General features: G+C 54.1%; 8 protein-coding genes across 8 annotated transcripts; 5 read left to right on the top strand and 3 right to left on the bottom strand.

Annotated features, from left to right (window-relative positions):
* Positions 1-987: 987 nt before the first annotated feature.
* On the bottom strand, positions 988-3,428 carry CORC01_08573 (6-phosphofructo-2-kinase; the record flags this gene model as incomplete). The annotated part of the gene is made up of 5 exons (XM_022620203.1): positions 988-1,845; positions 1,899-2,060; positions 2,114-2,774; positions 2,904-3,234; positions 3,395-3,428. 5 exons carry the CDS (start codon positions 3,426-3,428, stop codon positions 988-990), a joined length of 2,046 nt encoding a protein of 681 aa, XP_022473357.1.
* Positions 3,429-6,433: 3,005 nt separating this feature from the next.
* CORC01_08572 (uncharacterized protein) lies at positions 6,434-6,829 on the top strand (the record flags this gene model as incomplete). Its single annotated transcript, XM_022620202.1, has 1 exon — positions 6,434-6,829. A coding segment is annotated over one exon (396 nt), but the record flags the coding sequence as incomplete, so codon positions are not given.
* Positions 6,830-7,296: 467 nt separating this feature from the next.
* Positions 7,297-7,848, top strand: CORC01_08571 (uncharacterized protein; the record flags this gene model as incomplete). Its single annotated transcript, XM_022620201.1, has 2 exons — positions 7,297-7,328; positions 7,518-7,848. The coding sequence occupies 2 exons, from the start codon at positions 7,297-7,299 to the stop codon at positions 7,846-7,848; spliced, it is 363 nt and encodes a 120-aa protein (XP_022473355.1).
* Positions 7,849-10,655: 2,807 nt separating this feature from the next.
* On the top strand, positions 10,656-12,014 carry CORC01_08570 (cytidine and deoxycytidylate deaminase zinc-binding region; the record flags this gene model as incomplete). Its single annotated transcript, XM_022620200.1, has 2 exons — positions 10,656-10,909; positions 10,958-12,014. The coding sequence occupies 2 exons, from the start codon at positions 10,656-10,658 to the stop codon at positions 12,012-12,014; spliced, it is 1,311 nt and encodes a 436-aa protein (XP_022473354.1).
* A 946-nt stretch (positions 12,015-12,960) lies between these two features.
* On the top strand, positions 12,961-14,413 carry CORC01_08569 (uncharacterized protein; the record flags this gene model as incomplete). The annotated part of the gene is made up of 3 exons (XM_022620199.1): positions 12,961-13,333; positions 13,418-13,895; positions 14,029-14,413. The coding sequence occupies 3 exons, from the start codon at positions 12,961-12,963 to the stop codon at positions 14,411-14,413; spliced, it is 1,236 nt and encodes a 411-aa protein (XP_022473353.1).
* A 2,327-nt stretch (positions 14,414-16,740) lies between these two features.
* CORC01_08568 (sodium/hydrogen exchanger family protein) lies at positions 16,741-18,726 on the top strand (the record flags this gene model as incomplete). The annotated part of the gene is made up of 3 exons (XM_022620198.1): positions 16,741-16,858; positions 16,996-18,158; positions 18,211-18,726. 3 exons carry the CDS (start codon positions 16,741-16,743, stop codon positions 18,724-18,726), a joined length of 1,797 nt encoding a protein of 598 aa, XP_022473352.1.
* Positions 18,727-19,224: 498 nt separating this feature from the next.
* Positions 19,225-19,767, bottom strand: CORC01_08567 (uncharacterized protein; the record flags this gene model as incomplete). The annotated part of the gene is made up of 1 exon (XM_022620197.1): positions 19,225-19,767. The coding sequence occupies one exon, from the start codon at positions 19,765-19,767 to the stop codon at positions 19,225-19,227; it is 543 nt and encodes a 180-aa protein (XP_022473351.1).
* Positions 19,768-20,449: 682 nt separating this feature from the next.
* CORC01_08566 (uncharacterized protein) lies at positions 20,450-20,785 on the bottom strand (the record flags this gene model as incomplete). Its single annotated transcript, XM_022620196.1, has 1 exon — positions 20,450-20,785. A coding segment is annotated over one exon (336 nt), but the record flags the coding sequence as incomplete, so codon positions are not given.
* Positions 20,786-23,274: the final 2,489 nt, after the last annotated feature.

The raw sequence follows: 23,274 nt of genomic DNA, 5'->3' as shown, positions 1-23,274 counted from the left end.
ACCGAGCAATCGCCCCTATCTGCAAAACATCTCTGAGCCGCAAGAAACGCCGCTCGTACAAACATTCGGACCGAATCAAAACTTCGGTCCGCCAAACCTCGTGACAAAGGAAGAGGGCCCGCCGGCCTTTGAGCCTCATGAAAGGGAGAGACGACGCCGAGTTTCACCCGGTCGGCTCCCCGGCCACACACGCATCTAGATTGAGTATGTCACGCCACACTTCTCAATTTAAACAATCACCCCTAGAGGCTTGTCAGGCACAAGGAACAAAAACATAAACGGTCCCGTCACATCATAGTTCTACGGTTACATCTGCCGAACGGACGCTAGCGCACCTCAGCGGAGCCTCCACTTCTGTCATTCCTACAGGACGTCGGCCCAGAGCCCAGGCACACACACACACACACACACACACACAAGAAGGGAACGTCAGATTGTCACTTGTTGGTCAAGCCATCCATATCTCCGGGAAGAAACCGGTTTAGTCAGATCCCAGGGATTTCGTTACGTACCTGGGCACCACATTGTCATTCAACGCAACTTCTTCACCCAATTTGCACAGCACGTTCATATGGTAGACTTCTTTCTCAGTATCTGCTTAGAAGAACCTGGTGGCTTTATGTTTTTGAACAAGCCTTGCATAGTTGAGCAATGAGAGGGCCATCTGGCTAAGTCTCTCGTGATTTTTTGCGTCATGGGTATCTGTTTGACCTCTTTCATCAGATAGTCGTCTTGGATTCCCAAACGCCTTGCAAATGCTTCAATCCTCTTCCCACCACCGAGGTTGAAGAAGTCCCTGTTTCAAGTAGCAAATCATCTGTGTAGGACCCTTTGAATCCCACGCCCTTCCAAAAACAAAAAAGAAAAAAGAGCAAAATCGTTGTTGTAGTTGAGTTTTCCTCAACGCCCAAAACTCCTTGCCGGAAGTCCATTCGTATTGTACAGGTCGTCATATGGTACAGTCAAAGCCTGTCTTCGGCTCTGATCTCAAGCGTCGCGGTTAACGGTGCGCTGCGGGCGGTAGTTGGGGACCTCAAAGAAAGTTCCCTTGTCCGCATGGTAGCGATACGCATGGAAGTCGTAGCCGTAAGGCTTGGGCTCAATGGAGTAGAGCATACCCAAGGGAACATCCAAGTCGGCGATCTCGTCGCGGGTGAGATCCATAAAGTAGGCCATGAGAACACGGCAAACCGAGCGGTGTCCAACAATGAGGACGTGGTCCTCGATGCGCTCAATCTCGCGCACCATGTCGCGCAGGCGGGCAATAACCTGGAGATATCCCTCCCCACCGACGCCCGGGTAAGTGTAGTGAAGTTTGTCCTCGGCGCGCTTTCTATACTCGCCAGGGAATCTTCTGGCGATCTCCTCATACGTCATGCCCTCAAACAGGCCTGCATTGAGCTCGTTCAGCATCGCCCAATTCTTCACATCGTAATCGTCGTCATTGTCGAATTCCTGTGCCGTCTGCACACTGCGCTTGAGCATCGAGGTCCAAACGCAGAAATTCTTCTCCTCCAGTTCGCGGTTGAGCTCGGGGTACGGCGGGGTGTGGTCGCCGGCCTTGGGCGGGAAGGACGATTGCGCTATCTTGTCCTTCTGCTCAATGAGCCACTCCTTGCGCTTCTGGGTGACGAATTGGTGGAGAGCATGTCCATAGAGCTCTCCGTCGGGGGTGAGATCAGAATCTCCCCCAAGTCTTCCGCTGCGGTTGTCAACACTCTGTCCATGCCGGGTCAACCATATCTGCCGCGGCGCCAGGTTGAATGTCGTCAGGTAGGAGCTGATCCCACCGCTCAGGAAGCCCCGCAGTCTGTGCTGGACCAACTTGCGGCCAACATCGATCATCTTTAATGGTCTGTTAGCGACTTGTGTTTGGCTGCGCTGGTGCGCGTACATACCTGAATATACTGCATGTCGTGCGCCTCCTCGTACTCTCCGATGGGTACGTAAGCGCTCTCGTACGCGGCGACACGTCTCTTGAAGTCGGCAAGAGACTGGTGCGGGTCCTTGTCCTTGTAATCGGGGCCGGAAAGCTTGAGACGCATGTTGGCCTCGAGGAGCTGCAACTATGTTAGTTCAATTTCTACAAGGCAGGCGCGGCAAGGCGACTCACGTTCTGATCATGGCAGATACTCTCAATGAAGAGAATTCCAAGCTTGGGCTCGCGCTCCTTGATTCGGTCGACCAAAAGCTGACGGCGATGAATGGTGCTGTTTGTCGCATCGATGATTCCAACTGAACCGCCCTGGTGCAGAAGGTAGTCCAGGAGCTCGTCCAAAGTGTCCAGGGCCACCTGCTCCCGGAGCGCGGCCGCAGTCTCGTTGGTTGGGTCGAAGAACTTGGCGGACTGGTCAATGCCGTCGCTCTCATCGTTGAGGTTCAGCTCGGCAGGCTCCTTATTGCCGCGAGGCACATGCCCGTTAAGCAAGATCGAGGCAGCATGGGCCGGCGAGTCGAATCTAGCGGCAGCGGGCGAGTGTGCAGGCTTCATCGGCGAGCTAAATCCGGCAGCCACGCGTCTGCGGTTTCCGACATTGAAAATGCGCGAGTCGTACTGCTGCCACGACAGGTAGCGCTGGACTTTCTTGGTGATGTACGACTTTCCGCGCGCGGGAAGTCCGACCATGACGATGACCAGCTTCGCAGCAACATCGCGGTCGCTGATTTTGCCATCGGGCGAGGCTCTCGAGACAGTCATGCCGGGCACGTTGAGTGTGGCGGGGTGAGGGCGAAGGCGCGGAGTTGTACCTCCAGAGTTTTGTCGGACGGGTGGGCTGTGTGTGTACTCGATTAGCCAAACTCCAGAATACGAGGGTTGTAAGGTGTTGTCAGACGCTAAGCCACCGAGAGGGAAGGAGTATACGCTCGAGGTGGAACCAATGTAGATTTAGGTTTATACATACATTCTGGGAGAATTGGGAGCGGTCGAAACAACGCTTCGCATGGCAGGAGGGGTATCGGAGTTGGCGATCAAGGAGCGATCGCGGAGGGCGATCGGGCCACTCAAGTCGTTCATAGATCTAATGGCATGAGCCATAGCGGGAGGCGGAAGGAGACCATCGTGAGGGTGCGATACGGGTAGTGCCTGGGGCTCGCTGTAGTAGTTCGAGTTTGCCGCTGCGGTCGATTTGTTCGAGTGGAAGGGAGGCGATGACGAAGGGGCGCGCGAATCCTTGTTGGAGCTCATGGCCAACTTCGCCAGAGCAGATTGCTTGGCCTGTATAAGGCCAAGGTCTTTTTTGTATGAAAAAGAATATGTTAATACTCAAAATCGTCTTCAAGAGTGAATTCGTCGATAGTGACAGCTGCAGACAAGAATGGGGAGAAGTGTCGAGACTGTCGCGCAGAGGCAGAGAAAAAGAAAAAGAATAGCTTGGGTGGACGTTGTACGGACCTGGGTGGTGATCAGGGAAGATTGCGGAAGGCATGGATGCGGATATGCGAGGCAGGCGTGGGAAAAACAGACTACGCCGACGACCCTTTGTAAAAGGAAGGAGTCACACAGGGTGTGAGACTGGGTGTGGTTGGCTGGGCTTGCCGTTTAGAGCAGTCGCCGCTTTGTTGCTTTAGCTGGGTGCACCTGCTTCCTGGCTCCTGCTGTGAGAATTCTCTCCTTGGGTCGGTTCAAAGGGCCTGCACCCAATCGCTGTGCTAGGATGGGGAAGCTGGTCGAGCTGTCCCAGGGTGGGTGATGAAATGTGGCGTCCAAGATGGATAGCTTGTGCCTTAGCGTGCAGGGGTCTTGCCGGGTTCGCAGCAGGCGTGGTCTGGGCGGAATGAGAGAAAAAAGTGTTGAGAGGGGAGCAAGACAAGGGACACAGCGCGTGTAAGTGCAAAGCGGTCCTGTTCCTGTTCGGAGGAGGAGGAGGAGTAGTAGTAGTAGTGGGAGGAGATATCTACTACTGGACTGTATAGGTAACTAACTGTAGGTTGATGGTACAGATAGACTACGATGGTATTGCCAAGTGCATGCAAGATGACAGAAATGACAAGTGTTGCTGTGCAAGCAAGAACACACAAAGCAACTGGTTGGATGGGTAAAAAGTATCAATAAAAAGGCTGTGGGACAACAACAAGAACAGAAAAGAAAGACGATTCTAATGTGTTCGGAATAGACGGGTCTGTCAGGTTAAAGAGGATAGAAAGAAGAGGGGAGGGCCAGAGCGATGGAGCCCCAAGATGGAGGAAGGACCGATATATCTAGTTTAGTGGTACGGTCGAGGCAATGGGCGATGGGTAGTGGGATGGGCAGCGCAGAGCAAGACACCTCAGGATGGGACGGTATGAGATGGATGGGGTGAGGTGAGGATCTGGATGAGGGCGAGGGTTCGATGAACGGGACGGGACAGGGTGAGGATGAGCAAGGAGAAGGCCCGTCCGAGACTCCTCAGGCTCCTCACTGCCTTATTTTGCATGGAGCCCTGCCCTGCCCTGCCTTGCCTTGCCTGTACTCCTCCTCCTCCTCCTCTTCCTCTGCATGGCTGGCCTTGAAGACGCTGACGAGGTATGTCTGAAGATGGCGCACCTTCTTCTGTGCCTAGCTGTAGGAGAGAGTGAGGCGTGAGGCGTGTAAGAAGAGACTCTACATCCTAGGTTAGAAGGACACTCTTGGCGCGGTATAATAATACATTCTTGGCTGTGTTTGTGCTCTGCAATCTGTAAACGGGAAAATTGTCCCATTTCTCTCCTGTCGCATTCCGCCGCCCCCCAAGGACTGCAACATGCACCAGCATCTGCACCAGCACCCCAAGTGTACGGATACCACCGGTCCACCGCGCGCTCTTCCTCTCTTGCCTTGTCGAAATTTGGGGCTTGCCCTGCCGCTGTGTTCTGCTTCTGGAGAGGTTCCCTTCGGTGGAGCCTCTAATTGGGTCGGTGCTGCATGCTCGGTGACCGGTCGCCGATGTGCCCTTTCCGGCGATCTAGGGTGCATTCGTTTGGCAAGGTACCCCCGTCTGCGACCTGGTCGAGCCTCTCCTGGCACCGGAGCCCTGGGATGCTTGACCCGTGGCGGCGCGGGATGTTTTTTTCTTCTCCCCTTCTTTCTTTCCTTCCCATAATTGGGTTTTTTTTTTTTTTTTTTTAGATGTGATTTCGGGGTTGGAAAGAGCGGGCGATGGCACATTCATTTGGAGCCAACGAGCTTCCAGCCTTTCGCAGCTGGCGAACGGAGCAGTCTAAGCGCTTTGCGTGGCCCTCTCGAGTCTGCCTGTCTCTCTGCATTTCTCTACTTTGTATCTCATTCTGCCAGCCCAACGGTTTGGTACAGGAACCGAGACGGGAAACGGGGGGTGCCAAACTCGACGTGGACATGAACGTGGAAGTGCCCGTATGGCCCTGCGTCTGTGCCCGAGCGAACGGGACGTGCGAGCGAGCGAGAGTGGTTGAGAGCGACGGACGGTATTAGTGTACCTACCTTACGGTACGGGGGAATTGACTGCCCAAATGTCAAAGTGGACTCACTCTTCCCATAGGTGAGGTGACACGGCGGGTTCAAGGCAGCCGCGCGCGCCCTCCGAATCTCCTACACGTACCTGGCGTTTGCCAGGGCTCACGAACGAGATTGACAGCATTCCACTTCCCACCTTTACTGAGGTCATTTCACGTGTTTCCTCCATTGCTTCTGTGTACGTTATCTTCGTAACCCAGTTACCCAGTCCCTATCCAGCAACCGCTTGGCAATATGTCGGTCGCTTTACGGGTACTTGCCCATCCAACGCATGATTTTGTTTTGTTTTTTTGATGGGGAGTACAGTACGGCCGAGCTAGAGGCCCCAGGCGAGTTGAGAGTTGTAACAGGACGATGGGACCAAAGGCTGGGCATCATTTCAGAGCCCTACGTAGTACCTATTTCTGGCCTGAGGTAAACGGTTCGGGTTTCCAGGTTACGAGTGGAAGTGCTTACGTTGTCAATAGTGCACCACCAACAACAGAGCTCCTCCTGCTTTTTTGCCTTTCTATTGCCGCCTATTGGTGTCTTGGTCCAATGCCTGAAGCCTATCCGCCCACGCCCTCATCTTTCCCTTGTCCATGGCCCACGTCAATGTTCCTCCGTACACTAGATAGAAGCCCAAGCTCAACCAAGGACGAGTCCTGACAATCGTCGTCTGGCCATGGATATCAGCGGCCGAACCAACCAACCATCTCTGTCTTCTGTGCATCACACAGCCCGTTACGGAAACCTCAACAAACACAACCCGCCGTCGTCTAAAATAAGTCCCCAAACACCGTCATGACAGCCGGCCCCATCCTTTGCGTCTCCCCGTCTGCCTGGGTCCTGTCCTCCGTGTGCCGTGCTCCATCCTCGTCTGGTCCGCCGGTCTGTGTGTGCGCGCGGGTGCGCGTGAGCACCCCCCGTTGGTGGTATTTGGCTGACACTTTGAGAATGTGCCCGTAATACGGACACTGCAATGCGGACAGCCAAGCCCACGTCTGTCAGCTTCTCACGGTCTGCTGGATTGAGGTGTGGCCTGGCTGGCTCACCGGGCTCGTCGGAGATACCCCGTCGATCCGTCTACGCTTTCCACTTCCCTTCCCACCCAGATGTTTCACGACTCAGATTCAAGAGTATCGGCCGCCAAGTCCCCTCCTGAATCAATCCGTGGCGGCACCAGAGCTATTCTACAACCATCCCATCTTTCTCAGGCATTCCAGCTCTCAGCCAAGCCTCCGGAATAGACCACTCACATCAAGCCTCGCCAACACGCCTCTAGACTTGCTCAAAGCTTATCCTTGCGGTCAATTGCCCTGTCCTCGTTTCCAAGGTAGCCCCTTTTCGAGGTTGCCCTTTTCTAATTTTTCTTGTTGGACAAGCGTCCACACGCTCTAGTACTGGGTGTAGTAACAAGTGGCCTTCCGATATGCTGCTGCAACAAGTCTCCGGCGGCGCTCAACAAGGCGTCCTGAGAAGGGTGCACAGCATGATTTGACACACACCATCTCCAGGGTTGCGTGCCAGTGATAGTCACCACATTTCCTGTTGGCGTTGCAACGACTCACCTAGCGCTTGTGCCGACCTTCTCGGAATCGCCCCGAAGTCCGGAGGCTGGAAAAGTAACCTCCATGCCCCGGAGATCCGCTCCCACCAAGGATCCGCTGGTTTTGGCGAACCCGTGAACCCCTACCGCTACCAGTGTTCGACGTGTTGCGGGGATGCTAGGGTGTTTTAAGTCTTGATAGCTAGCATTTTTTCACTACCTGCTCAACACCTGAACACCAGCCAACCTGATCTTCCTAGACATTTCTGCAAGAAAGATGGCTCATCTTCACTCTGGCCTGGGCGGTGATGTCACCCAAATGCTTTCCTCACCCTATATAATCTCGTCCCTGTGTGACGAAATCAGGTGGCGAGCCTGATTGTGTCCATACACCAAACAGCATGCAGAACGGCGGGACAGTGACCCGTATGTCCCGCCAAAGTATGAGGACGCCATGTCATCGGTCTCGAGGCGAGTGAGGCTTGCACCCAACGCCCAGTCATCCCGCCATGCCAATGGCAACTGGTAACTCAACCGCAGCAGCCAATCATCTTCCCCGGTCCAGTTGCCAGGTTGCCTTCATGCTACGTGCCAGAACAGGAACTCGGCATGGATGACGAAGGAGGAATTTGGCGTGGAACCCCCACTCACAGACTCTTTCGCAGAAGGTTCTCCTGTTACACTGCAGCATGCGGACTGCAGCAAAGACAGTTGTGACTTCTCAGCTCCCGAATCTCAGTGTGAAGGGGAGGGTTCCCAAGTGCTCCAGACGCCGGCGGCGCGGCCCTCTTTTGCACTCCCCATTTTCGATATTGCCGCCGCGCCGCCACTTCGTGGTCTCCACCCGGTGTCGAAGCTTAGGCGTAATTAGCGTCTGGTAGTCTATTCCCGCTTCTGTTGCTGACCCCGCATGCATCGTGAGGGGTTCGCGGCAGGGTTTGCCGTTCGCTTTCCCAAAGCCCACTATTCTGGCCTCTTCAACGACATTCAAGGGACCAACAAGCAGAGCCAGTGGTGCCAAGATCTCAAGCAAATCTTGCTGGATCTGCGATGGCGAAAGCGTCATCCGGGGCGCAATGCAAGAGGAGATATGGCCGGCACGCGTTGCGACTGGGAGCTTGCAACTACAAAGGGGGGCCGCCAGCAAGAGCGTTTAGGGATGGGCATGACTTGCAGTCGTGGCCGGCCCCCGCCGGCCAGTAGGGCGTGCCGCTATCGGAGATTGAAAAATAGACGATGGAGCCTCCGCACGTGGGGTTGAGTTACCGTTGGACGATTGCATTTCTAATTAAGATGCGGTGCCTGTGGGAGAGAACAGTCTGGCTTGTGAGACTTGTTCCGCCACATACCAATGGCCAATAACCAATGAGACGGCCCGTGATGGAGGCACGGACGATGAGGAAAGAGTTGACTTATCTGCCGTCCTTGGCTTGCTCAGGCCGTGAGACAGTACACTACGCAAAGAGCCAACCAATACATCAGGATTAGAAGCCTACCTCTGTTGAAAGAGCTCAACCAGGTCATGGAATGTGTGGACTTACTTCCAAGAGGCTACCATCTAAGGTGAGGGCTTGTCCGGTGAGTAATTTTGGTGAGGTGAGGTGAGGTGAGGTTTTGTCTTGCTTCGCGTTCACGGGGTTGTCCATCTCGATGGGCCTGTACGAGACAACCGGCTAGTTTCAGTGATAGAAGTCCTTCTCCCTAGGTAGTCGCCTCCTGCCTTTCACGTCCATGTCAACATTTTTTCTCCAGTCTTCTCCAGCTGCCTCTCCAGTCGCTTAAATATTTGCTTCAGCCGATCTCCGCCTCCCCGTGGTTGTGGACGAGATGGCCCCCGTTTCTCCTACCTTCTCCGCTCTCTGGGGGGGGAGGGGTGGGGGACAAGACAATTCGTAGATAAAATTGGGAGAGGAAAGAAACACTGGTGGTGACAACCATCAAAATACTAGTGTACGTGCAATCGCTGGGTATCGTAGAACGGCCCCATTTTCACCCACCAATGTCACGAATCTGGAAATAAGGTAGGAACCCGACAAATCACAGGCGCAATCCATACCTTCAGCCAAGGGCGGACTGGCTACACCGAGGTGCGTACCTAAGCGGGCTGTCACCTTATCGATAAGCACTCAGACCCCGCTGAGGTACCTATGGTACCTAAGGTAGCGGCTCTGCCCTGCAATTCGATTCGATTCGGGACCTTCTGTGCCTGCCAACGCCTGGTGTGTCAGGATCCAGTCAGTAAATTGGATCGCCAAATTTTCTGATGCTTCACTTTGGTCCCGTCCGTTCAATACCGCAGTTCAGATCGCTTCCAGAAACTGTTAGCCTTCAGATGCATTCTTCACTGCATAGCGACTCCATCTGATCCGATAGGACCTCTTTCTTCTGTCCCGGGTTCTTTATTTGGTCCCGAATTGGGCCCTGTCGTTTCAAGAACCGGCAGGACGACATTGGTCTCCAAATCACTGGGTTACATCCGTCCTCAAGCCATCTATAGATGGAAGGCCGAGGCTGAGACTGAGACTGAGACTGAGACTCCCCGAACGAGATATCAGACTGCCCGGGCCCGCTAACCGTTGATTTCAACAATACCTGGTGCATTTGCAGATATCTTGGCAAATGTGTTTGGGGTAAATCTCAAACTCGCCTCCTGAATCGACAGAGGCTTCGTGGACCACAATCTTCCATTTACCAGAGAAGTGCCCGAGAGCCAAGATTGTCTCCAAGGCTACAGAGAAGTCAAGGGACGTAAGGAGACAAACAAAGCGGCCCAGAGCTGGAAGTGAACAGGAGGCAAGAGCAGATGCTGAGGGTGCAGGTCGGGTGCCTTCCATTTCCGCGCCTTCCAGGCCACCTTACTGCGATATAATTCGTGCCGGCCCTGCCTGCCTCCCTAGTGTGGGCCCAGGGCATATTCACCAAGTTGCTTCTCATGACTTCCTTGGGTTCTGCTCTAGGTACCTAAGGAAATACCTCAGTGCACCTCACTTTGGGCAATAATCAACTTCGCGACCTCCTTCACCCGGAACCTACCCACTTTGCGGTAATCTCGCTGGCTGGCCGTTCCCTTACGAAATTATTCAACCCTCACAACATTGAGGAAGGGGATAGAATAGTTGGAGCGTGAGGAAACTGCACCATATATCTCCCTCAAGGAAGACCGAGGTGTGCCACCTACATCAACAGCCGGTTGCACAAAGCCCTCACTGGGAACCTCTTCTGGCCGTCGTTCTGATTTCTTGATTGTCCGACAATTCTTCCGCTACATCCGATCCTGGCGCTGTTCAACAAGGTCAAAATCAAAAGGGGCGCATCAGATTCGGGCAGCAACACCTCGATTACTGGCTTCTGACCGGACTCTTCATCCAAGTCATTATAACCCTTCGCAAGAAACCGCCGTGGAGCTACCCAACTCGTTCCGTCGTCTGCTTAACCACACCATTCGCTCACGGCACGCCCCAACGGTGTACAGCAGCTATCTCCGTAGCCTCCTGTCGGTCGTCTTACGCCCCGAAAGTCTCGACTTGATATACGGTAACTTTCTCGTTGAAGTGAGTCACGGCTCCTGCATGACGCACACCATTACCACCCCCTAGCAGTACTGACGAACTCAAGTCCTGCTTTTCCCGCCCAAATCTTGGAATCCAGTCAAAACACTGTATCGGACTACCGGCCAAGATGCTCGCTGTTGAACGCCCTTCGCTCCCGAACATGGTCTCTGACAGGCCTGATGACCAGTCCGAGGAAAAGATTGAGCACACTGGCCCTGATATCATCCAGCCTCATGCTCTAATCGACCATCTGCTTCCAAACCAGCTCGGACAAGGAGTACTTATTCCCTTGAAGACGACTCTGGAGATTCGGCAAGACCACACCATTGTCCAGGCTTTGATCACGAGGGCTCCATCTACGTCTACTAACAATGTCGTCAAGTAAGTAGGCAGCCATCGTCTTTCTAATATGTGCTAACCTGACTCCAGTCTGATCCGCTCGATGCTCCCTGAAGGCGTGGCTAACAACCTGCCTCACTTGCGACGATGTGCGAAACCAGCGGATGTTCCGGCTCATCTCAAAACACAATTCATGAACGACTCACCCGAGGGCCGCCAAGTACACACGGGTAAATCCACCTGGATTTACATCATGCTAGGCGAAGAGAAAGACTTCAACCGGCACGACTTGGCCGCAAAGCTCGGGGCTATCGAGGGAATGGACGAGAACGTCTTCCTCACCAAGATTCCGATCCCCATGGTGCCGCCGACTTCTCAGGTGCAGGCAGCCATGTGGACCTCGCAATTCTGGCCCACGGTGTACCGAAAGAACAACCCTCTTGGACCGCACCCTAGCATGGTGGGACGGTCGACCGAAACCATCAAGGACGAGACGTCTCTGTGGATGACCTTGGCCCATCGAGTCGCCTTCCAGGCTAAGAAGGCGGGCATCGGTGAACCCATGGGTGCCGTCATCGTTCAGCGCGAAGGAGGAAAGTCACACCTGGTAGCGGTCGCCGGAGATGCTCGTTGGCACCAGGAGCCCGACCGAAGCGGTACCGGTAATCCCATGGGTCACTGCGTGCTCAGAGCTATCAGCATGGTAGCGCAGAAGCTTGTGCGGCACGAGAGACGTGTAGCCGGCCGTTCCAACGTGCCCCCAATCCTTGAATACGATACTTTTCAAGATCTTCCGCTCCTTGAAGACGAACTCACGGTCCACCAAGACGAGCATCCCAACGCTGACGGCTACCTATGCCATGGCATGGAGATGTACCTGACCCACGAGCCTTGCGTCCAATGCTCGATGGCGATCCTGCATTCGCGGATGGGCAAAGTCGTCTTCGCTCAACGCATGCCACTTACCGGGGGCATGTGCTCGGAAGACCGAGGCCATGGCCATCCCGAGCTGGAGGACTGCGGTGGTGGCGAGGGTCTTGGCCTCTTCTGGAGACGCGAGCTGAACTGGAGCTTACTGGCGTGGGAGTGGGAATCGAGCGACTGTGTGGGACCTTTGCCGCCGGTTGATCACAGAGTCCATGCTTAGTCCCCATGGGACTTTACGACGATACCTTGGTGCTTATGGTCGGGAAACCGGCCTAGGCCAGAACAGTCTTTGTGTACCGGGATGCCAACGAGTATGAAAGTTGATGGCAATCTCGATGCATCAGTATCGATAAGCCCTGTAACCCAATCTCTGAGCCAGCTCTTTGATGGGCCATGCGCATTGCATTCATTTGCGCATTACATTAACTTGTTGTAGTTGGTTGAGAGATTGGTTGGGAGGGCTAGCAGAGGGTTTAGATAGTCCTTTCAGCTCTCGTGGAATGTCGGGCGGAACGAAGGTTGTCAAAGAGACGTGCGACGGTAGGCTGGTCAGGAATTATACCCATGCTGTCTCATATGTAGAAGACGGCAACTTTAGCAATGCACGAGCAAGACTACATTTAAGATTCATCATACGGATTGTGATGATTCTGGTTGAGGTACGAAGAGCCGAGCCCTTGAATAAGCCCAATAGGTAGTATATATGAGGTAGTAAAGAATGATTGGTGCAAGGGCCGATCAACACCTCCCTAAAGCGATGGCCACGGAAGGAATAGACATTTGGCTGCCTGGTGACTACCTAAGGTACCTTATATTGGCAAATGGCGCTAATGGCGGCAAGCTCTGCAGCGGTCGTGCTTCCTGCGGGGAAGAGATGCGCCTTATCTTATCGGCGCGCCTAAGTGAGGAAGGGCGGTACTGGTGAGCGAGAACTGATCCATCCGCACTCCATTGAAGTGGTCCCTCGTCACCGGCCCTTGCCGCAATCTTCATTCTTCCCCCCCGTTACATGTTTCGGCATGCGCCCACCAACAAAGGCAACCGCGGAGAAAACGGCCCTGGAACTGCAGTCTTCGAGACCCTTTTAGCCACCGGCTGCAACATGAGTTGCCTTTGACTCTCTGAACCGCGACTCCCACCAGGTAGCTTTGCAACGGCTCTGACGCATGCGCTCGCAAACTCACGCTGGTTGGACAAAGGCTATTGACTTACTCCATCTTCGAGCTTCTACAAGTCGTCGCCTCTCACCTACAATACTTTTAAGACGACGAAGCGCCATATCTTGGCGAGGCAGACCAGACAACTTTCGCGACAACTACCGCAACCCCACCCTACAGCTTCTCGCAAGCTTTCTGAACGGACGCGTCGACATGCCGGCGGAAAGGCAGGACACGTCCTTGAGCGCATCAAGGTCGAAGAAGCGCAAGGCGGATAAGGACCTGCAGAGATACTATGCTGTGCGCGTCGGTCTCCGGCCTGGTGTTTATCTGACTTGGCTCGAATGCCAGAAGCAGACTGCCGGCCAAAAAGGAGCACAATGTAGGTCGAGGCACCTGGCCGAACCCCTCCCCCCGTGATTTGAGGCCTTCTTGGTCGATCCGACTGACAGGGACTGCTTTCTAGACAAGTCCTTCTTCTCACGCGAAGAGGCCCAGGCCTTCGTGGAAGGCAAGTTCATACCTAACCCAGCCGGTGAAAAGCCTGCCCCCCCAAGATACTATGCCGTCGCGCGTGGGAGCTTCACGGGCATTTTCAACGACTGGGACACTGCTTCGTTGGCAATTGCAGGAACCAAGGGACCCAAATACAAGAGGTTTGACACCTACACGGGTGCTTTGGAGTTCATCAGGCTATGGGGCAACGAGGACACGATTGCCGGCGCCGAGGCGGGTGCCCTGAACGCTGGCATCAAGATTGAGCCAAGGAAGCCCATTATTAGTGCCTCGACGAAGGTTACGGAGGTGAAGAAGGAGACGGAGGAGGAGACGAAACAAGAGATACTGGACTTGCCGCAGATTTATACCGACGGAAGTTCTTTGGACAACGGCAAATCCTACGCCAAGTCCGGCGTGGGCGTCTACTTTGGACCCAATGATCCTAGGTAAGCTGGCTTTTGAATGCATCTCCCCTTCCTCCGTCATGATCCATTTTCCAATCGAGGTAGTGGTGCTATTCGTTCCCCACATCATTGCCTCAATAAGCCAGATACGATGAACTAACTTAGCCGGATCAAGGAACGTCTCTGAGCGCCTGGAGGGCAACCCGCAAACAAATCAGCGAGCAGAACTCACCGCCATCCTTCGAGCCCTCGAGGCCACCTCGGTCACGCAAGACGTCCAAATCTGGACTGATAGCAAATACTCAATTAACTGCGTAACGACATATTATAAAAGGTGGGAGACCAACAATTGGAAGACACAGGGTGAAGATGTCAAGAACCAGGACTTGATTAAGGCGATACGCGAACATCTCAGCAGGCGAGATGCTGCAGGAACGATAACGAGTATCAACTGGTGCAAGGGCCACAGCAACAACCCGGGCAATGAAGCTGCGGATGAGCTCGCCGTCGCCGGTGCGAGGAAGCCTTTGCCGACGAAATCAAGAAGAAAGCTCAAGTGAGGCGACAATGATGGACTCGGAATGACAGCCGGAAGACAAGTACGACCACGACGTTGGAAAGCCTGTTATAGGCGTGCGTGTTCTGAAGTGGCCTATCTGGTGGCGATAGCATAGGAGACATTGTGGCAGGGAGTGAAAGGCAGTGACAGAGGGCAACTTTACGCGCCAATTGACGATACCCGGACGAAGATCCGACTCCTCGCACTATCGGTCTGCAGTAGCAACGGGGACTATTGTGAATATCATACTCGTGAAGGGACATTGGCTTGACGTGACGGGTTGCATCAAAGGGGATGAATTCAGCGTTTTCGAGTTTCCGGCTATGATTGATTGTCTTGTGATGGTACTGTTTGCGTCTATATCCCGCTCTCCTCGAAAGCTTTTCCAGCTTTTGATCATGTATTTATTTCCATTGGCGGATCGTACATCTGCTACTCGTTGTTGTCCTTGAAGTTTACGGCACAAAGACAGGTGTACTTTGTATGCAGGAAGACTTACGACGAATATTTGGTTCGTTGTGGAACTCCCACGGCTGGGGTAAGGTGTCAACAGGTCCGTCATTCAATTGTTTTGTTTTTCCCGGATTGTCTATTGTTTAATTTTCACGTCCCAAATACGGCAGGTATCCATGCTCAGACTCAGACTCAGAGAACCTCTTTTAAACCTGACTTTTCCCTCGAGAAAGATCCCTCCCTCTCTTGGACCCTGGAACATACCACCTTGGGTTACTTACGAAAGTATCCGCAGCTCTGTCTCAATACGCCGATTCTCTGCCTTGTCCAAGGGCAGAATATCTCTAGCTTTGGCGCATCATCCGTTGCCTCTGCGGCCGGATGGGTCAATGCGGTGGTCTGGAAAACTTGTCTCACAAGCACGGTGGCGGTTGTGAGACCATTCTAACTCATGATGAGTTTTTTTTCTCGTCGAGCTAATGTGATTAGGGTATTCTTCTCGGTGCTCCCTCCTTTCCACACCTCCACGTTGTCATTTCTGTGGGTGTCTGTGGACTGCTTTTTGGGGGCTCTCGAGTCTAAAACCCAGATTCTAGAGATACGAGAAAGTAAAAGAGAAGAGGGGGAAAGGGAGAGAGGAACCTAGACTCTCGGTACCGGTTTGAAGTTCTGAGAAACTAGTTCACTGTCACCTTGTCCAACCCATACTATTATTATATGGTTGGGCCAGACAGGCATGGATTACCGCCAAGCCCCATGTCAGCGAGGAAGATTTACAGAGATAAGTGACAACGGTGGGCATGAACAACTTGGTTGACGCTGACGGACCTCCCATGAGGTCTGACACAAGCACATAACAAGTTGCGGTCTATGTGCTCGTAAACATCTTTCGTCCTTTCGTCTCGCTCCGTACAATAGGAAGGGCCCGGTGCGGCACGAGTAGCCTCTGTGCAAACCGGCCGAACCTTACCCCACAACGTCGCAAATCTGAGCGTCCGTCATCTCACTCTACTCAAAGGGGTCATACCTCATCGGGTCAACGACAATACCCTAGATGACCTAGCCACATTCATGGACCATAGGGGACCAGGACCCCCCACCCCTCTCCCCAGCTTAACCAGCGGTGATGATTAAAAAAAATAAGGGCCGGGCCACTTCGGCGGCGTTCGCCCCGATATCGAGAACCACAGACAGCACCCTCGCCGAGACCGCCACTTTTCTTTTTCCTACTTCCCCCTTACATCGCAACCTCCGATCCACCACTTTCGGAACCCGTAGGGCAGTCAGAATCCTTTCCCCTCGCCCAAGACTTGCAGACCGCCATCTCTTGTCAGAGAAAGATTCCCACGCACGATCGCCAATACGGCCAAATACCGTAGGAGAAGCGGAGACAAGCAGCAGCAAGAAGCATCCATTGCCACAATCGCTGGTTCTTGGTTTCCCAATGACAGCAAGCCACGCAAGCGCCGCAACTCTCCTCCTCGTCGCCTCGAACCCCGCGATTCGATGACAGTCGTCTTTGGTGCTTTTGTTTGAGAATAATTCGCGGATCGTACCGTACGAATATCCTTTTGGTCCCACGTCTCCTTCGGGTCCGAATCAGACCAATCCTCCAAGGATCCGCCGCCCATTTGCCTACCGTCGTTTCGTTGTCGAGAGATCCCCCTCGTGGTTCTCCTTGGCAGAGCCTGCCCAACTCAACCCCCGACTTTGTCGCAATTCTTTGCGCACTCATTGGATCATCTCCCACACGAGATCGCAGGGCTCCAACGCGTACTCGCACAAACTGTGGCGGCTCACAAACCGACTAAGGGACCTTGGCGAAAGCTTGAGTATTCTTGACTTTTGAGCAAACCTGGAAAGTCGCTCGAGAAGATGCCTACTCTCGCTCTCACAAACTTCAATATCCTCGTGGGTCTGCTGGGTGGTTGGGTCTCGCTTTTCGGCCTGGTCTCATATCTATGCAAGGAGAACTACTACCTCTCCGAAGCCCGTAAGTCCCCCATGTTTACACTCCAATGACGAATGGTTCGCGATGTAGACGCGCCCAGATCACCATGCAAGACGTCCCTTGCCCCCCTTTCCAGTTCGTCCTGCGCAAAAGCGGCTAACCAAAAAATCACTTTCCAGTGATATCCCTCCTCGCGGGCGTGGCCTTCTCCCCTTCCGCAGCAAACCTCATCAGACCGCTGGAATATGCCGGCACGGAAGAGGACGTCGAGAGCGTCACCCTCGCCTTCTCGCGCCTCGTCCTCGGCGTGCAGCTCGTCTTGGCGGGCGTGCAGCTACCAAGCAGGTACCTCCGCACGCAGTGGAAACCCATGGCCCTCCTCGTCGGGCCCGTCATGACGTGCATGTGGCTCGCGACCTCCCTCCTCGTCTGGGCCATGGTGCCGCGCATCCCCTTTTTGCACGCGCTCGCGGTCGGCGCCTGCGTGACGCCCACGGATCCGGTGCTCTCCAACGTCATCGTCAAGGGTCGCTTCGCAGACCACAACATCCCCACGGAGCTGCAGAACCTCATCATTAGCGAGTCTGGCGCCAACGACGGCCTGGGGTACCCGTTCTTGTTCTTCGCCTTGTACCTGATCAAGTACATTGGCGACGGTGGCAAGCAGGTCTCTGGAGGTGCGGGCTTGGCGATGGGGTTGTGGTTCGGCGAGACCTGGGGGTATACCATTATTCTCAGCGTTATCTACGGCGCCGTCGTGGGATGGCTTGCAAAGACGTTGCTGAGATGGGCCGAGAAGCGCAAGTACGTCGACAGAGAGAGCTTCCTGGTTTTTGCAATCTCTCTGGCGCTCTTCATCGTTGGAACGTGCGGCATGATAGGCAGTGATGACGTCCTCGCGTGCTTCATTGCCGGCAACGCCTTTACATGGGACGATTGGTTCCGTTTGGAAACTGAAGATGACTCCTTCCAGCCGACGATTGATATGCTCTTGAACGTCACCATCTTCATGTGGTATGGTGCAGTCATTCCGTGGAACGAGTTTCTCCACAACAACGTGGTTCCGATATACCGCCTCATCCCCTTGGGCATTTTGGTTCTGCTGCTGCGGCGCTTGCCATTTGTCTTTGCTATTCACCGCTTCATACCCCAGATCGAGCAAGTGAAGCAAGCCATCTTCGTGGGGTTCTTCGGCCCCATTGGAGTATCGGCCATCTTTTATCTATACGTCACTATCGAATTCCTGCACACGCTGAATGAGGGCGATGAACCTCGTTCGGATGTTGCTCACCTGCCCGAGATAGTCAGAGTCGTCGTTTGGTTTCTCGCAGTCTGCAGTATAGTAAGTGGCGCACTTCCTAATCCACCGAGAACTAAAATGAAGTTTCAAATAGGTGGTCCACGGGCTGAGCATTCCGCTTGGCAAGCTCGGCTACTACGCTCCACGCTCGCTGTCTAGAGGCATATCTTTTATGAGCGGCGAAGGCGACGGCGAGGGTCCCGAGGACACTCGACCCTCGTTCCGGATCCGTGGCAGGGTACTGTATCCCTTTGGCCGGTCTAGGTCTCAAGGAATCGAAGCGGCAACAGGTTCGGGTTACGATACCGAGTCGCGGGCCCAACCACAGTCCCTATCCCAGTCCGAAACGGAAGGAGCAAACCGGCCCATCTATAGAATCGGCGGCTCAGTCATCCGCCCGCAGCCTGCGGGCGCGGACGAGCCGGGCGCGGCCCCTCCTTGGACGAAGCGGCCCGGTCGACCGGAACAACGTTCAGACCCCGAAGACGGAGAACATGTCAAAGATTCTCAGAGAAAGGTGGCTGATCAGCAACATGTGCAGACGCCACCGCCACCAGAGCTACCAAGTCGCACAATCCGGTTTCCGGACGAGACACCCGCACCTCGGTGATTGCAGAAACCATGAGGCAGCACATTGTGATGCAGACTTCTGCAAAAGCGTTCTTTGACTTAGACGTGAGACATCCACGGGGCTGACAGAATTCCGGATTTCAGCCGCTGTCAATCCATGTCCCTGGACCCTGGGGCTACTATACTGAAAGGAAAAGGAAAGTATTTGGAGATGATGACGAAGGGGATCGCGGCTTCTCCACGAATCATGGTTAACCGGCCTTTCAAGTGACACTTATACCTCTTGTTCGTAGCTTGACTGAGCGCACGCTCCATTCCACTGTTGATAGAGCCGGGATAGAGCTAGCTAGATAGAATACTCGTAATTAGACGACTAATTGCCTGAGAGATTGCCACTCGGGATTTGCTCGGTCCACCATTTGCGAGTGTAGACACATCGGAGAAGCCTCTAGTGTAAATGCACCAGAACCAAATTATGGTGGTGTAAGGCCGTCCACTGATTGGTGCTCTTCAGTGGTAGCTGACTTTAGGCTGGAGACTAGGTTACCGCCGTTGGCAGCGTCCAGGTGATGTCTAGGACGTTTCGATCAAGGTCAGATGGATATCCAGCTTTATGCACAATGTAGGCAAGTGCAAGGTTTTTACATAATGAGTTTGTGCAATCCCCGTCTCGCTGGCGCAGGCACACCAAGTCCAGTCCGCTTGGTACGACCCGGCCGGACCAAAGCGGTTGACACACGACTGCAAAGGCTAACGTCTGGTGTGGCATTGAGGCGTTTGTGCGAGATTCGGAGCGACGTCGGGGCTGAAGAGCAAGTGTCGCATCTCGATTTCCTGGGAGGCTGGCAGGTTGGTGTCTAATCCCGCTCAGACGGCAAGGCTTGAGCTGGGCTGGCCCAGACTCGGACAAAGAGAAATTGATCGACTCGTTGAATTGCTTAGCTAGGAGAAAGATGGTAATGGCGGCTGTGTTGTTGGTGCAGATTTGACGACCATCTGCGGGAAGGGTTGCATTCACCACGGGGCCCCGTTCCTGACGTTGAGAGAAGCGAGAGCCTATCAAAGGGCGGATGATTGACATCGGACGCCAGCAATGCGGCAGGCTGATATCGTGCCAACCCGTCTTCCGCCGGTTCTTGCATCTATTACCGTAAGCGACTAACGGTGGCCATATTTGGCTTGCATCGAAGGGTAGCAGCAGTTCGTTGCATTTCGACGAGCAAATGATACAACATGAGCCAATGGGCTAGCTTATTTCCCGGCCTGGGGCAGATGGAAGAGCTTCTCTTGGACGGGGCAGAAAAATCGGACGGTTTCTCGAAGGCCGAGTGGCCTTCTTGGATAGAATGGTCCGGCCAGAGCTAGGTTTAGGACGCGCCGCAAGGTCGCACCGTCTCTTGTTGAGGGAGGTGCGTATCCGTAGTATTGCTGCATAACGAGGCAAGTAAGATCCGCTCGGCCTTGGAGTCGATACTTTAGGTTGGCCGGGAAGGAACCTAGGACATGACCTTACACAGTCCCGTTAGAGAGGCAGGTAGGTACATGGGCCTTCGCCTGCATTAGCTGTAGCAACAGGTAAGCGCTGACGTCCTGAGACGAGCCGGGCGACGTGTTGAGGTGATGACAAGAGTCCGTGAGAGACTAAGTTTCCCGCGGCACCGGTCTGGGTGGGCGTAGCTCGACTCCAAGACAGAGGATCTGGTTACTGTTTTCGTCCAATGTGCGGGCACACGGTGAATTGACCACAGTCCAGTTTTGGTAGCTCACATTATGGAAAAGTGAGCAAAAGACTCAGGGAGTCTCCCAGGACCTGCCGTCCGTTGCGTATCACGAGACTTGACCAGAAGCGTATTGTGGGTGGAGATGGGCCCAGGCAGAGAGACAAGGGACGCGTACAAAATACGAACAGGACCAAGATCGTATCCGGACTTGGAAGGCCAAGTTGCTTCAGCATCAAGTAATCTGTTATTTTCTGTACTGCCTGCAAGATGATGAAGACTGACGTTGGTTATGGATGCGGGGCAAGGCCGAGTTGTGAGAGTGACGAGTGAGGTGAGGCAAGGAAGGCGGCGGCACTGCAACTCTGCATCGCCGGTGCATTGGCATCCTGGCGGCAGGTTAGGGACTGGAGCCTGAGCCACCAGGAGCGGCCCAGGGTATCGAGGGTTCAAGAACCTGGAAGCAACCTGGAAGGGCCTTTGGGCCCTACCGGTATGAGAAACAGTGGAATGGGGGGGAGCAGGCCCCGAGGAATGTGGCTCTATCTGGGCTGAAGTGGGTTTCGAGGCGGGTGGTCAGAATTGCTGCGCAGGGTGAGGACTCATTCGTAGGAATAAGAGTACCTAACGTGGAAGACCAGAAGGCTCATCTCGCAGGGTAATGTCATAATTTACGGGGCATCCGTTCTGCGCGTCAGTACCGAGGGGCTGTCGGGACGGGCATGTTTTAGCTGTGCTGCCCTGCGCTGGCGTTGGGAGGTGATGATTGATGTGCTGGTGCCCTGGTCTGCTTATCAGTCATTCTTTGCAAGGTGGGTGGGTGGTGGCACTGGTGGGTAGTGGGTGGTGGGAGGCCGAGGAGGGAGGTCGGTACGGCCAAGGGATCGGGCGACGCGGGATGCGAGCGAGAATGTCTCAAGGGTCGACAGAAAGAATGGAAGAATCTCACACTGTGTCCAGGCCTTAGCAAGGGACGGTCGCCATGCAAGTCTCTCATTGGGCAAGAGGTGAGTGGCTTGAGTGGACTCAGGGCACCGGGTGGAGTTCTCGGAGAGGGCTGCCAACTGTCTTGGCGGCGCGTGGCGCAGGTGCCACACGGTGCGTTCGCGTAAGTCTTCCGTCGCAGACACACGGCCGACCCAAGCGATACGTACCTGTATCTCCAATACTCACCTCAGTCGGGATGTCCTTAGAGTTTTTTTTTATGGACCCCAGCAATTTCCACGCCTCATCAACCTTTTGCAATTCGACTGCACACTTTGCGGATACATTGTTCCTCCACCTATCCGTACTTGTAATCACATCCAATCCATCCACACTCAGCCTGTGGACCTATTGCCAATGCAGACGCAAGTCGAAAGGGACGAGAGGAAATAGGCGAGATTGTTTTGCTGTTGCGTTGTCACCCGGCCAAGGTAGGCAGGCACAGGCACATACGCACGAGGATGGATACAGATACTGAGATTCCGGATAATTACACGACAGAACGGACACTGATATCCAATGCAGAGGCACAGAGACTGGAGAGCCATGGCCGCAAGCGCGGCAAGAGCACAGGCCGCCAGTCAGTTTCTGCTCCAAGCAGACCGGCAGGTAAGTTCGATGAATCTAGCGTGCTCAAGGTGCGGCTACCTTTGTGAGTATCAGGCCCAAACAGGAAGCTTGAGCACTGGGCATCCGACGCCACAACGCCAGCTGCAAAACGCAACTGGAGCACAGAGGACGGATATGTATCCATCCATACGGATACATGGCATTCTCAGCAATGGAAATTCGCACAAGATACAACCACTTTGGTTATCATGCTCCCATTCCCAGAGGTACCTAGATAGGCATATTTGCCTACCTACCAGCGTCGATGCCTCTTCCGTCCCTGCCACCTCCACCTGTACGGATATACAGAGTGACCCTTACTATCTAAGGCCAGCACGGCCAGGTATTATCGACGAGGACGCTCTGAGAGAATGACACGGCACACACCACCATTTTTTCACCTCAAACCTCAGATTGGCTCCCGCCCACGTACAGCCAGCGAGCGCGTCTCGGAGAATGAGACGGCTCAATGGCGAACAAGCTTCAGACCGATCCTCATCGTACTCGTTTAGTCCGAAGATTGACTGAAAATACCTCCCGTCTTTATACCTTTTCGCCGCAATTTGCCTCAGGCTCTATTGGACACCTGAGCCAGATAAGCCATTGGACAGATTGAACCAAGTAGGGTACTTCCTCAGCTCTTAGGGATACATACAAAGTACTACAAACGATCCAGCCACGCCTCTGCTATCTTAGGTACTTGCCTTCACCTCGCCTTACATGCTGCAACTTGGACGCACACAGAAACAGCACACAACCACACACGCCCGCAGGCCCGCACACCGGCCTGCACATCACCAAACGATCAAAACTCACTCGGTCCACAATTTGCTCCATTTCACCATTAACTGTGCTTTTGTCGTCGTTTCTGCGTCTGTGCCCATACCTCTCTGTGTGCTGCCATTGTAGTTTCCTACCAGTGCCAGTGGCTCGGTGCTTACTCCGACCATTGCAACCCTTCAGCATCATCCTGTGTCGCCTGCAAATCCAGCGAAAGTTGTAGCCTCAGTCGTCTCCGGTCACCGGGGGCCGGCGCTCGTTCATCAGGGTCACACAATACCGGTCGACAGCCGCCTGTTGTCATCGCTGACATCCATCCGCCCGTCTGGTCGTGCTCTTGGTCTGCTTGTTGTTGCTGTTGTTGTTGCTGTTCATCCTCATCTTCTTCTTCTCCTTCTTCTCCTCGTTCTTCTTGCAACGGTCTGGACTCTGGACACACAGCACTGGAACGACAGGCGTTGGCTTTATTGATTGGCTTCATTCTATCTGCACCCCGA

Source organism: Colletotrichum orchidophilum, assembly GCF_001831195.1.
Source record: "Colletotrichum orchidophilum strain IMI 309357 chromosome Unknown Scaffold_73.1, whole genome shotgun sequence".
Taxonomy (NCBI): domain Eukaryota; kingdom Fungi; phylum Ascomycota; class Sordariomycetes; order Glomerellales; family Glomerellaceae; genus Colletotrichum; species Colletotrichum orchidophilum.
This window is presented reverse-complemented; position numbering and strand designations above follow the sequence as displayed.